General features: G+C 35.2%; 2 protein-coding genes across 2 annotated transcripts in view; one reads left to right on the forward strand and one right to left on the reverse strand.

Moving 5' to 3' along the window:
* The first annotated feature begins 1,384 nt into the window (after positions 1-1,384).
* Positions 1,385-6,475, forward strand: LOC144441134 (uncharacterized). Its single transcript, XM_078130667.1, has 5 exons — positions 1,385-1,574; positions 2,021-2,219; positions 4,147-4,297; positions 5,498-5,580; positions 6,144-6,475. Exons 1-5 carry the CDS (start codon positions 1,485-1,487, stop codon positions 6,188-6,190), a joined length of 570 nt encoding a protein of 189 aa, XP_077986793.1. The 5' UTR covers positions 1,385-1,484; the 3' UTR covers positions 6,191-6,475.
* Positions 6,476-7,517: 1,042 nt separating this feature from the next.
* The window catches only part of LOC144440997 (uncharacterized), a 34,206-nt gene continuing 27,095 nt past the window's right edge, over positions 7,518-14,628 (reverse strand). The window contains exons 24-27 of the mRNA XM_078130502.1: positions 14,359-14,547; positions 13,787-14,056; positions 11,080-12,819; positions 7,518-10,550 (exon numbers count right to left, since the gene is read on the reverse strand). Coding sequence (XP_077986628.1) covers positions 10,324-10,550; positions 11,080-12,819; positions 13,787-14,056; positions 14,359-14,547 — 2,426 coding nt within the window. The 3' untranslated portion in view covers positions 7,518-10,323. The remainder of the gene's footprint in view (positions 10,551-11,079; positions 12,820-13,786; positions 14,057-14,358; positions 14,548-14,628) is intronic.

Raw genomic sequence — 14,628 nt, forward strand, 5'->3', positions numbered from 1 at the left:
AGTATAACCACCAGAGAGATAATATTTTAAATATAGTTGTAGACACTTGAACCAACTCTCTTGCTCTTTTTGAATGATAGATATATATTTTAAAAACATGGCCGCCATTCATTCAAAGGTAATGCAAACACTAACAAAAGCTTGTCCAATGTTCTGCCTCACCTTTTTATCAAATCAGTCACACTTACATAATATTTGATGACATGAAAGAAATTTCGTGATTTTGATAATTTGATCCTAGGATCATTTTCAAGATAAAATATTATAACGTTATAGCAGAATGACCATATGCGGTGAGGTGTACACTTGTTGGGTCTTTATGTCTTTTAGGAGCATTCCTTCACAATAGGAAATAATGTTTTTTTTGGGACATGTGGTCTCTATCTGAAGTCGAGAAAATAGTTGACTTGCATATGACTCAATAGCATGCCATGTTTTTCCCACGTTTGGGAATGAACGGTAAATACAGCTGCGAGAGCTATGGCTGAATGAAAACGCATACGCCGGCCAAAAACAGTTCAAGTCTTATACCATCAAGTTGTGTCCATTGGAGGATAGCCTGGCAAAGTTTAGATTTTGGTTTATTGTTTTGTGATGCAGTTTATCGATATGCAAATAAAAAGTGAAAACAGTCGTGAATTGGATGTTAAAAGTAATTTTACGTAATCACGCGATACTTTGCGGTGTCGCGAGATTTCATTTTTTACACGCAAACCGATAAAATAGATTCTCTCTCTCTCTCTCACTCACACACACACACACACACACACACACATGCCCAAATCCCGACTATGCCGGTCTAGTTGGAGGATAATTATCTAGTGCTGGCGGTGTTTTTTTGTTCGTCGAAATCTAAAAATGTAGTACGCCGGGGATTCCTTCGCTGAAATAATATGCATATAATTATTTAAAGGAAGAGCCTAGTCAAACATATTTGTACCTTTGGATAGCTTTTCTTTGTGTTATTAACCAATATGTATGTGATTTTACAAATGAAACGAAACATTAAAGTTATATGACTTTGAAATGTCAAAACTTGGACAACTTCTACTTTGCAGAGTGTGTACATTTTTCATGAAGCATTTTAGGCGCCACGTCGAAATAAGCAGCCTATGAAATGATATAGTAAATTACCTACGTGTCAGCAATTTGTTCACGATTATAGGTTACAGTTTTCTCTTGTGTCGTTTCATCATACTGTACATACTTCCATGTGAAGCTAAAAACCTGGCACATACTTTCTATGAATTGGACGACATAATCGATTATTGTTTTGTTTTGTTTTTTTACATTTTTTTGGTCAATATTGACTTGTCCTCAACACATTTAATCAGTTGTAAAATACAGACACGTCATTTAAAAAGTATAAAAAATCGATGACGTCCGTATTTCAAATCTGAATCATAGTTTTGCACATTCACTCTCTTTTTTCGTTCAGTCGCGTTTCGTCAGCAGGGTGACGAAAAGACAGACACAAGGCAGTCATGATGAAGACCGTGTTACTACTGGCGTTCTTTACGCTGAGTAACTACGTATACGCTCAAGGAGGTCACCTTGACTTTACAATTTGTGAGGTGAGTACACATTAGTTGTCCAGCACAAAGTATGTATGAATACTGATTTGACACTATACGTTGTAAGAATACTGTAAACCTAGAAATTTTCACTGACGGCGAATCTTCGTCTATTTTGTTTGAAAAAAAATCGCGAAATAAAACTTTAATACATGTCTTTGTTTTATATAAACATGACACACCAGGCTCATTAATTCCCTTAACATTTATGTATAGTCTAGTATACTGTATTACTGCGTGGCAAACAAAATTGGGGGGAAATTGGGGAAAAGTAAAACTCAGTCTTTAAAGCACTAAAATGTGACTACAACCCATTCTTCTTGCTGTTATTAAGCCTTGACGTTTAGCGTACATTCTTCAACGATTTACCGAAATTAGCCAAACCCTGAATTAGCAGGCGTTGGTTGAATCACCTATGAAACAAACTATATGTTTACCGTATACAGGAGGACATGTGTGAATGCAAGGCACCTAATGAAAGAGCTATGGACCTGCTGAAAGAACACGATAGCTTTGATTGCTATTGTTACTGTGGATATAAAGAAGGAGACGAATGCTCCATAACAGCACATGGCTCAGATCACTGTGGTGTTGGTACGTTTTGTGGGCTATCAGAAGATTCGAGTAAACCAGCCGTTTGCATTTGTAAGTATCACGAATCGTAATGCTTGATTAGTGCAAATAAAGTGATGGCGTATTTCAATCTTGATAGACAAGTCATTAACATGAATTTTGTTCTATAATACTTATTGAAGATACTCGTTGCGTCGTCTGGATGTTTCTTCAAAGGAAGTCAATTCATTCGGTATACCACCTGTTCTTTATATATTCGAGAAAGTAGGCGGAAACCATGTCCTCTGTTGCTTGATAAAGAGAGAGAGCTATAAACTACAATGAAAGACTCTAATGATATAACGCATTGTGCTTCGAAAATTCGTCATATTATGTTGATAATCAATAAGTTTCGGTGGTGTATTTCTTCTCTTTTTTTGGAGAAAAGCTCCTGACATTCTGTCCAGGACTTTTACCTGGCCGGAAATCCCAAAGAGTTCGTGAACCACTTGAAGTTGACATACTCGGGGATTTCAAAAGAACCCCACACACAATAAGAAAAATTCACACACAAAAAATCATACAGAACTTTACAGCACATTACGTGTAACTACCTTTTAAATCTGGCCTGGACTATAACTATTGATCAATACAACGTATTACTAACAGAACGGTATATTTAATGTATGGATTGCTCCGGATGGCATGGTCTTTCACATACACACAAACTCAACAGATTTGTACAACGGTGGGTAGCTGACCACACGCAAACAGAAATGTCAATATTGTCGATCGATAGTTTTATATAGTGCTGTCAAGGTAGTTGTTTGGATTGGAAAAATCAATCAACCTCGAAAAAATTTGGTAAATTGACACAGTTGATTCATTGAGATCAGACGAAATACGATATATATATATATATATATATATATATATATATATATATATATATATATATATATATATATATATATATATATATATATATATATATATATATAAAACACATCATCATCGATAGCAAAGTACATTTTCTCCATCTTCGTGGTGTGTAAAGGTGAAAGGTGGCAAGTTGTGTGTGTGTGCGTGTGCATGTGTAACACAGGTGTGATGTACAAATGGTAGACGGTATAAATTAGAGTATTATTAACATATAATGATAATAATTTACCACTACACAAACATGTCTCAGCGGTCTGAACATTACAAAATGAGAAAGACTAGCAAAAGAGCAACAACAACAACAACAACAACAACAACAACAACAAAATCTAGCATAAGAACAATGAATATTCAGAAAGCGTCTCTAAAAACAAACTCGGATTTAAAAATTAGCAATCAATTTAAAAACATCAGCAATAACATTGTCGGAAAATATACGTTTTAAGACTCCTTGGAAGGAGCAAATTTCTGAAGTAGTCGAAGCTCAAGCGGTAAACTATTCTACAGTTCAGAAGCATACACACTGAAAGCCCTGTCACCATACGTTTTTTAATAGAAGGTTGTTTTCCATGATCTTTAATAGAGAAAGGATTCAGCCTGATTCCAACACTCTTTCTCGTATTATGTAATGGATGATCGATACTGATAAGTTCGGACAAGTAGTTCGGCGCTACTTCTCCTTGACGGATAATTTTGAGGATAATACAAAGAATTTTATAACGAACTCGCTGTTCGACTGGCAGCCAATGTAAATCCTTCAGCACTGAATTCACATCAGCTTGACGACCAATCCTCCATCTTGTCACCAATCGAGCAGCAGAGTTTTGAATATGTTAAAGTTTGTTCAATTTATATGCAGGTAGACCGAAAAACAAACTATTACAGTAATCTAATTTCGATGTAACAAAAGTATGAACTAATTTTTCAGCACTAGACTGGTCCAACAGTTTTCGAATTTTACTCAACCGCCAGAGTGAATGAGTCGCCTTCTTACAAACATAACGAATATGCTCATCCATGAGTCCAAAAGAATCAACCATCACACCAAGGTCACACACAATATTATCTTCTATTTTAGCTCGATGTAAGCACCCAGGTGTGAATTGCAAGCTGTTCTCCAAGTGTGTCATTTCGAATGACGAGCCTGCATGTGAATTGAATTCCTATGACTGTACTGACGAAGTGGTCGCACCTGTATGTGGTGAGGATTTCACACCGTACATAAACAGGTATTTAAAGACATGGCCTCTACAAACCAAGTCTGAAATTTTATTCTTACAAAGTATTTTATCGAAGACTAGGTGAAACACAAGGGGTTGAAGGTTGCGATTTAGTGTACGATATTGGCCTTGACTACGTATTCATTGCTGAAAGTTCAAAGCTATTGTTGGGCATTTGTATGGAGATTGGTTGTTGTTTTTCGAAGTAGACTATACCTGTACTGGGCATTCATCATCTTTATAGAAACATCTGTTGTTTCACTGTTATTTGTAAATGTGTTTCACAATTTTTTTGTTGGGCATTTGTATGGAGATTGGTTGTTGTTTTTCGAAGTAGACTATACCTGTACTGGGCATTCATCATCTTTATAGAAACATCTGCTGTTTCACTGTTATTTGTAAATGTGTTACACAATTTTGTATAACTAGTGTATCTTTAGCGTACCATTATAATATATGAGTATGGAACACATACACATTGAATATTCATGAGTTACCTTGCGTTGTGTTGCTTGGTACATTTACATAATTTCGACACATGACTTGATTCAGCATTTGTTGAATATGGAGTGTTCAACTATTGCATATTTATGAGGCTAGCCCCATGAGACAACGTTTGACGGCTAATACGGGCAGCCACTAAACAAGGGAGGACCAATATTAAACTTTCACTTCAGATTTCTTGTCGTAATGTAACTGACATAAAACCATAAAATGACTCTCTACAACCCAGAGTTTACCAAAAATACCTTTTATTTCCTGGAGTGGAGTACCCCTTTAAGGGTTGTATATGTTAACGCGCCACCAAGTGGCTAACCTGATTGGCTGCCATCGACGACTCGATACACATTTGGGTACTTCGCTTTGTTTAATGGTTTTGTAAATTAAATTACCATATCCCTACCTTAGCTCTCCATGCAAATTTGTCTTAATTGTTTAGGTATTCTGTTAATGTATGGTTCTTTTCTTTGGCATTGAGTTATTGATGGCAGCCGCCTGGTGGTTTAATAACATACACAACCCTTATTAAGGAAACGAGTTCAAACATAATGACAAAATACATAGCAGGCTAAAACCATTAATTATGCAAATAGATTCACATTAGACATGCAAATAGCAATGAAATAGCCGGCTTGTTTGTAATAATCTGACATTTCAATGTTGTTATTGTATAAATCATTATGACCTCTTTTAATGTTTGTTGTCTAGGTGTTTCTTTGAACAAGAAAAATACAATAAATGGAAAGATGGTTTGGGAGAAATGAAATTGTTGGCACATAAATCATGTGAAGGTATGTCCGTTTTGATTGTCGATTTAAGTTGACTTTTTAGTACATGTAGGATAGATTCCTATAATGGGGTAAACAGACACTGTGATACAACTGCAGACATCAGGCCATTGACGAATAGAACCTGTTACAAACAGGGAAAGTAAACAAATGAATTCGATAAATAAAACTTGACACAGCACGATGGAACAGCAGAGACTTGTATTATATTTCATGGTTTGATGAGAACAGTTTTATGGCCTCTTTGCATGTAAAAGAAATGCCAGGGGAACTTCAAATCTGTTTGTGAACGTGACCTATGTTAAGAGGCCATACAACTGTTCTTATCAAATCATGAATTGTAATACAAGTCTCTGTATTTCCAACATGCTGTGCCAAGAGTTATTAGGCCAATTCATTTGTTTACTTTCCCTGTTTGTAACAGGTTCCTTAGTCAACGGTCCGATGTCTGCAGTTGTATCTCCACGGCAAACACACACTTATTCAAATCATCTGACCTGAAAACTTTGAGCAATGGCTTCTTTTTTGCAGATTAAAAAAACCTTATTGGACGTTCTTTTTTGCAGATCACAAAGCCTTATTGGACAAAACTCCCAGCTTCATCACCACATAGACGGAACATGACCAGATAAGACAACTGATACGGACAAGGCATTATGGATATTGGCAACTCATATACTCTATGAGTTATGTATCATTAAATTAGCTTTAATTATTAGAAATTCCTCTAGAGCGAATGCATGAAAGTACAACTACTTGGTCGCTCACTTCATAACTATTGGTACACACATCTTGATTTTAAATTGCATGGGTGTTTATTTGTAGCACTTTGAAAATGGATCTGTATTGGAGTGTTGCAAAGAAAAAAAACACTGTGGATGGATGTATGTATGTATGTATGTATGTATGCATGCATGCAAGCACGTGTATGTATGTATGTATGTATGTCATGTATGTATGTATGTATGTATGTATGTATGTATGTATGTATGTATACATACTTTGCCAAACATGGTTTCCACCTTGACAAATATTAGTATAAATAGATGTCTTGAGAATTACATGACAGTGAGTTTGCAATACACCAATAAATCACCTGAATTTGTTACTGCTTGAAAGATCTTTTTCGGCAGGAGCACAAAGTACTTGTAGAATTGCAGGATACACTGCTTTACCTGTATGGCCGAAGGCAGCACAGACTATAGTATGTAATGGATGGTTGGCATACAGGTAAAACTCTGTATCATATAACACCTATGGGCAGGAGTGAAGATTTCGTAATTCAAGGATGTAGAATTTCACCCACAACATCCCAACTCGGGTGTCAAATATGGAAACACTATTGAATCAAATTGAACAGTATGTGAGCTTTATTCTTTGAATTTTGAAATTACAAGTCTGTTGCATTTTGTTATCAGTATTGCTGATAACATAAAATAACCTGGGTGTAAGAAAGAGAGTGTACTTTGAAGTGCAAGGCCGTCTTCAATAATTAAGGTATTCCAAGTACACTAGAATTGTGTCTTTTTCATGAAGACATAACTCTGTTGTAGTTTGACTATATTAATTATTCAAGATGGTGCAAGACCTAGCCATTGGTTTACGATTAACATTCTACAAATAATTTCACTGATGTAATTCTGATGCTATTTTAGATCTAGCATAAAAGAGCTAACAAAATCTTGCGACTGATGTGTTATTATTTTCAACAAAGTGACAGACAGCCTTCAAACATTATTGTAAACACCCGTAAGTATTGAAAATGTACTCCCTTCATACATACATACATACATACATACATACATACGTACGTACATACGTACATACATACATACATCCTTCTCAGGGAGGGCAGGGAGGGAGGAGGGGAGAGAAGGAAGGGAGGGAGAGAGAGAGCCAATCATAAAGACAGACCAACACAGACAGTATTGTAATACCAGTATGTGTGAATGAAATTCATGACCCCATGTGTAATGTTCAATGTATAAAATAACAAACCATTGAAGAGTATATGATAGCTAAATAAGAAAGAAAGTAAACACTTTATTTCATGTTAGTGACATATTTTAATACTTCCATATACATTATTGCAGGTAAAATTTTATGAAGTTACAAATATATACACATAAATGATTCAAAGAAAAGTTGTATTATGAGTAATATAAACTTGCTAAAAATGAACAGCAAGGTGAGTTAAACAGTACCTGTAAAACATTACTTTTTGGAACATAACTATACAAAAACGTCTTGTATTGGAAAATGTACTTTTTAAAGGAAAAGACACTGTTGAAACTTACATTTGAAACAGTTTAAGTTTAAATTTGAAAGTTTAAATTTGAAAGTATAAAGGAAAAGGAGACCTTCTGAATTCACTTTGTTTTGTAAAAAATACTATGTTAAATTTCATTCACTTTCACCTATCAGTATGGAGCTGGCACTGTCAAAACTTAAGCTGAAATAATGAGCTAGCCTTGGAGCATCAGTTTAACATATTGCAGACTGTTGCATTGTTTTACTAATTACAATAACAATAGAAACAGTGGACAATGTGTTTAACAGAAGTTGCCTTGCAAGGTCCATATATCACTTTCGTCTAAATTAAAGTTAATGAAACTAACACATCTTATCTCATTTAATAGATCAGTTGTTATTAAACAGTGAATTCACAAGGTACTGTTTCCTGTATGCACAGCAAACAAATACGGTAACAATACAAAATCTTTCTTGCTCACATTACTGAATATAAATTATAACGGCTTTTGGTTAATTCACAATTACACATATATGATGACAAAAACTATTTAAAAAAGCATAAATATATTACACATGCACATGTTCAGACTTGTAAAATGTCCATGCTCCATGTGAAGGATTTTATTCAATATCGCATTAATACAAAAACTATGTGTTCTGGACAGGATGGATGAAGTGACAAGTTTACCTAGCAACACGTCACATCGTCCATGGAAGACTGTTACAACTTACATATTGCTATATTTAAAGGAAAGAATAAACATAATGATTGAAAAAAAATAACATTTTTTTTCAGATTAAGATGACACACACTTCAAAGACACACAGATGAACACATGGAACACATTCCTATAGCCACAGCTGGAGGTGTCCATTAGGTTTAAATTTAAAATGAACGAGCTTTAAAATACATTACAATACAAATACTCTGTTATAACTTAGAGAGGTGGATATAGTCAAATTTATCCATAATACCACATAACCAAAACATAAGGAAAGATGGATGGAATATTTTGGTAGTTTTTAACTTTTCAAGTTCTGGTAAAAAAAGACAATTTGGATAAAGTACCAGAAAATATTATTCTACTGAAAAGTCAAGGTAAGTTTCTTTTGCTATCCTACATCACTCTATTCCACCTTCTGAATATACATTTTATGCAATATAAATAAAGGCAAAATACATGTTCTTCTTTGTTCAAATCTGTTTTGTTCGAAATGCTAATGTTCTTTAAGGCTTGTATAAAAATAATTGCCAATGGCAATGAGACACAACAAAGTGATATACTTGTTATGTACTATAGAAAACATAGTACAGCAGTCAATACTTTTGTTGTTACTATGGGTTTGGTCACTGTTGCTAAGAAATGTTAACCACTAAAATATATATCTTAAGCTAGAAAGACTGGAATCTTAGTGGCACCATGACTGTAATTGTCTGCTAAAAGAATTGATATCATATACAATGTATAGCAACTTCCCATCTTAGGAACCTTACAGCCTTATCTGAAAATCTTCTTCTCGTATTTTGCCTATGTTTTCAGGGATTTCACAAAGTTTTTGAGTACTCAAACATTCAATGTTAATGTCAAAACTGACAATATAAAATATATTTTGCTATTGCTGTGCTTGCAGTCATGGCTACTTGAGAATTTTATTCTTAACTGAAATGTTCACATCTTTTTCATGATTACTAGATTATTCACATCAGCTGATTACTGTTTCTATGCATGCAGTCATGGTTGTTTATAGGGATATGTTGTTTTGAAACACACACGCTTTCTCAGAAAACCTGTTACTGATAATAATAGTTGATTTTTTTTTACTTTTAATACTGCTATGGAGATTGTCATGGTTGCTATGGATTTTTGTCTTACTTCTTCTTGGTCAGATTGGTACATGTATATAGTTATAGTTAAATCATCACCTTGAAATTGCTTTCTGAGATACAGACAGACATTTACCACTTGGATTGACATAAGGTTACACAGGCAGTCACTTTACTATTCCTATAGCACTATTTAAACCTCTTTCTCCCAAGGGGGTATTTGTTTGTATACAACTACCGGGTAAATACAAGTTGGGAGAAAGAAGATTAACTTCTCTAATTCTCATGAGGTTCCCTTACAGGGATAGAATATCAAGGTGTAGTAGTGTAGAGTATTTCAGAAATGATAAAAGATCTCCTTAATAAAATTATTGTAGGACAAAATCTTTGTTTTAGTATGTATAAATTGACTGCAACTTTTCAATTCATCTTATATTGAAATCACGGCAGTTATCTTGAATCATTATCGATAAACAAGTCTATTAAAAAATTATCAAAGTTACATTACAGATTGACAAAATGTAATTCTTTAATTGTTCCCAATGTTCCCAATGAAATCAACACATTTCTTTAGTTATTTACAGTTTATTAACAAAAGTTGAGTTCATAAATGAGCTGCACCTGTACAATTTTGTGTTCATTTGGCAAGAATGAGATGAGTGTATTTATTATATCAACCTTTCACCAGTATCAGCATCCAGCATATTAGATAATGGTGTCCCTGTTTCTAGTTCAGCTTTGGCAGGATTGTACTTTCCCTTCATTCTCCTGGTTTTCCTCACATACCAACAACAATATAAGATTACAATTAACAAGATGATAATGATGATTACAATTGGGACGATGTAGATGGCTGGTGTTAGAGAGGTTGGTGCTGCTCGCTCACAGAAATCACCTGTTAGGAAAAAGCATACATTTAATTACTTACAATTCTCATTCACTTGACGAAATTAATGATGAACAGTGTGAATTTGTCATATCACAAAAGTCAAAGACTTTTGACACACATTGACCTACTTGTACTATATCCTACTTTGACCTCTTCTGACCTATCATACTTTGACCTACTTTGACCTTTTCGTACTCTATCATACTTTAACCTTTGAATACTGTTGACCTACGTTTCACATCTTGACCTACTTTTGGGTAACTTTGACCTACTTCTGAACACCTTGACCTACTTTTGACAGCTTGACCTACTTTGGGGTAACTTGACCTACTTTTGACACACTTTGACATACTTTGGGGTAATTTTAACATACAGTGGCCATACCTTGACTACTGATACTTCATCATACTTTTGAAAAATTTTGACCTATCATTATTTTATGATACTTTGACCTAATTTTGACATATTTTGACCTACTAGTACTTTACCATACTTTGACATACTTTTAGATTAATTTCACCTATTTTTTACTTACCTGTGTATTCTTTACTGCATAGACATTGATAACTCCCCTGTGTATCTACACACTGTCCACCATTCTGGCATTCATGGGTGTTCCGCTGACATTCATCTATATTGGCCTCACAGTTTTGACCAGAATATCCAGTCTCATTACAAGTACATATATAACTTCCAATCAGACTTTCACATGTTCCATTGTTTAAGCATGGTTCCTGTTCACATTGGTCAATTATAATATCACAGTTTCTACCTATAACCCCTTCTTCACACACGCATGAATAGTTTCCAGCGACATTTATGCATTCACCATAAGGTACACATGGCATAAGCACAAAGCACTCATCAATATCTTGTATGCAGTTTGGTCCACTGTATCCAGTATTTGAACAGTCACAGCTGTAGGCTACATCGTTATTAATACATGTACCACCATTTTGACATATTGGTGGATTGCTATATTTGATACATTCATCCACATTATTTTGACAAATGGCTCCCTCATAGTTTGCTGGGCACTCACATTCATAATTTGGCTCATTTGCTTCCCTTGTTCTGCAGCCATCTGGACAGTTTAATTCTTCACATTCTGCATCACCTTCACATTCAAGTATAACGTCAGGATAATTAACACACACGCAGTTATGTATATACTTACAGGTGCCACCATTTAAACAAGGTTTTTTAGAGCAGGAATTGATTTCATTTTCACAGAAATTACCACCAAAACCAACTGGGCAGGTACATGTAAAGCCATCACCCTCTTGCCTATTACTGCATGTAGCTCCATTTATGCATAAATTCAAGTCACAAGTTCTCATGTCCTGGTCACAGTTAGTACCTTCAAAGTAGGTGGGACAGCTGCAATGGTACATGTTCACTAAATCATAACACTGTGCTTGATTTTGACAGGGATTACTAGCGCATTCGTCAACATTTATTTCACAGTTAGTGCCAGTATAACCAGGTACACAGGTACACTGATAACCAGCAAAGAATGACTCATTTGAAACACTGCTTTCAATACAAGTTGCTCCATTTTGACAGGGTGAGGACAGACATTCATTAATATCAACCTCACATGTAAGACCAGAATAGCCATCCAGACACACACATTCAAATTCTGTCTCAGGTCTGTTTGTATCATGGAAACATGTACCCCCATTGATGCATCGGTTGATATCACACTTGTCAATTGGCACTTCACAATTGATTCCTTCATAGTGGGCAGGACAGTGACATTCATAGCCTTCCAGTAGCGTTTCACATAGTCCGCCATTCACACAAGGCTGAGATATACAGTAATCGATGTCATTGCAAAATCTTCCCCAATGCCCAATTGTACATTCACAATTGTAGTTTGTTCCGTTTGCAACACAAGCTGCACCGTTCTGACAATAATGTATGAAGCATGGATTGTAGCTCTCACAATAAAAGCCTTCATAATACTCTGGACAGCTACAGGAATAAGCTGTACCTTCAGCATTTCTGACACAAGTTCCACCATTCTCACACGGCTGTGGTGAGCATAACGTATCAATACTACAATTTGTACCCGTATATCCCCTTTTACACACACATGTGTAATCTTCAGGGAAACGTGGGATACAGCTCAGTGAATTGTCTTCATTACAAGGCTTGTCAAAGCAAAGGTTTATAGTGTCCTGACAATAGTCTCCAGTATATCCTTTTGCACAGTTACATGTGTAGCCCAAATGTCCATCAACACAGGTTCCATTGTGAGCACACTGGTGTCCTGCCAAAAGAATGGTTGTCTTTGGATTAATACATAATATATATACTTTTTACAAAGAACTTACATAGTGTACAAAATTCAAATTGCAAGGGCATACAATGTATCAGCAAGTAATCATTGGTCCATACGTAATAATTAACAGTCGCTTATTAAATAACATGGGTAAAAGATATTTAAGATTGTACTGTGGTGTCCCTCACCAAACTGGAAGGCTAAATAAGCTCTCGGATAGCTATCCAATAGCTCTCAAAACTGAATTTTGGTGAAAAATAAGCTTTCGATAGCTATCACAGCTATTGAAGGCTAAGCTGAACAGTCAGTGATGGCTAAGTGAACAAGATGTGAAGGCTAGGTACAACTAAAATCACGAAACCTGAAATAAAACATCACCTGGCTGGATGAAAATCTTACCAACAGTATTACATTTTATCGTCAGGATAGACAAACATCTAGAGACACTGCTAAATCTTATCGTCTGACTCAACATAAAATCTAATTAACATTTCCACATGTTGTTGTCTGGCATAACAAGAACTAAAGTACACTTGTTACATTTTAGTTAATTAACTGTCTCAAAAATATCAGAACGAACACACCGATATTAGGTTTACCTTCATGTGTTGCCACTTTAAAGAATCAACACACCAACACTAGGTTTACCTTCATGTGTTGTCATTGTACAGAATCAACACACCAACATTAGGTTTACCTTCATGTGTTGTCATTGCTGGTAACGGTAGCTCACCCTACGCACAAAGAAAGTGTAGCGATGCTGGTTAAGTTGTTGGCACCAGATGATTAAAGAAGCAACTGTGGTGAGATTTTTGTCGTGTCAGATGATAAAATGTAGCAATGTTAGTACGATTTCTATCCATCCAGGCAACAGTTTGTTTCAGGTTTCATGATTTTTGCTGTAAAATTGACAAATTTGAGTTTGTAAAAATACAAAAGTGAAGTTTGAACTTACCAATACAATCATTGATACTAAATTCACATAGACTACCTTCCCATCCATCTTTGCAAGTACAGATATGGTCATTCCATAGATCTATGCAGTTGGCATTAGTAGGACATTGGTTCACAGAACAAACATCATCACCTACACAGTCTTCCTCAACGTTGGTTTCTGTTACAATTATTCCAGCAGATCTAGAGCTTGCATTAACATATTTGATCATTTGATCATTAAACTGTATGTCACGTACGCATCCTTTCATGTAGTCTTCACCTGTAACACCTTTAAAACGAAATGAGATTAGTTTATGTTTAATTAAAATCACAACAGGGGTAGATAAAAGGCATCGTGGGTAATCTATGCAAATGAAGGAAATTCATATACCATTCATATGCCATACACATCATTAGTCACAGATGTCTTCTTTTCCCCTGTTTTCCTTTCTCCACAAAATATGTGCACTGACAGCTTGTTTTTGTACACACTGTTTTTAATTGCCTAAAGATAGCAAATTCATTTAAAAATGATAAAAAAATTGGTGTCTAAATTTGGACTATGTAACTTTTAAATTGAGAACTTTTTACCTCCTGGCACAGCTCCTAGGTAGACGTTAATGATATCATTTCTTGGTGGTTGATAGATAGGATAGCTTCCTTGAAGACTGTATACTACATCTTGGAATGACAGGGTGATTTGATCACGTTGTCTAGTCCACTCAATGGTTAACCAATCACCTATATCAACTATTACTGGAATATCCAGATTTTGTTGACCTGCAGTGACACAATAACACACAGAATGATGAAGTGGAAAGCAACAGTAAAATAAAGAAATACATTATTTTACTGCAGTGC

The sequence above is a fragment of the Glandiceps talaboti genome, chromosome 10 (assembly GCF_964340395.1).
Source record: "Glandiceps talaboti chromosome 10, keGlaTala1.1, whole genome shotgun sequence".
NCBI classification, from domain to species: domain Eukaryota; kingdom Metazoa; phylum Hemichordata; class Enteropneusta; family Spengelidae; genus Glandiceps; species Glandiceps talaboti.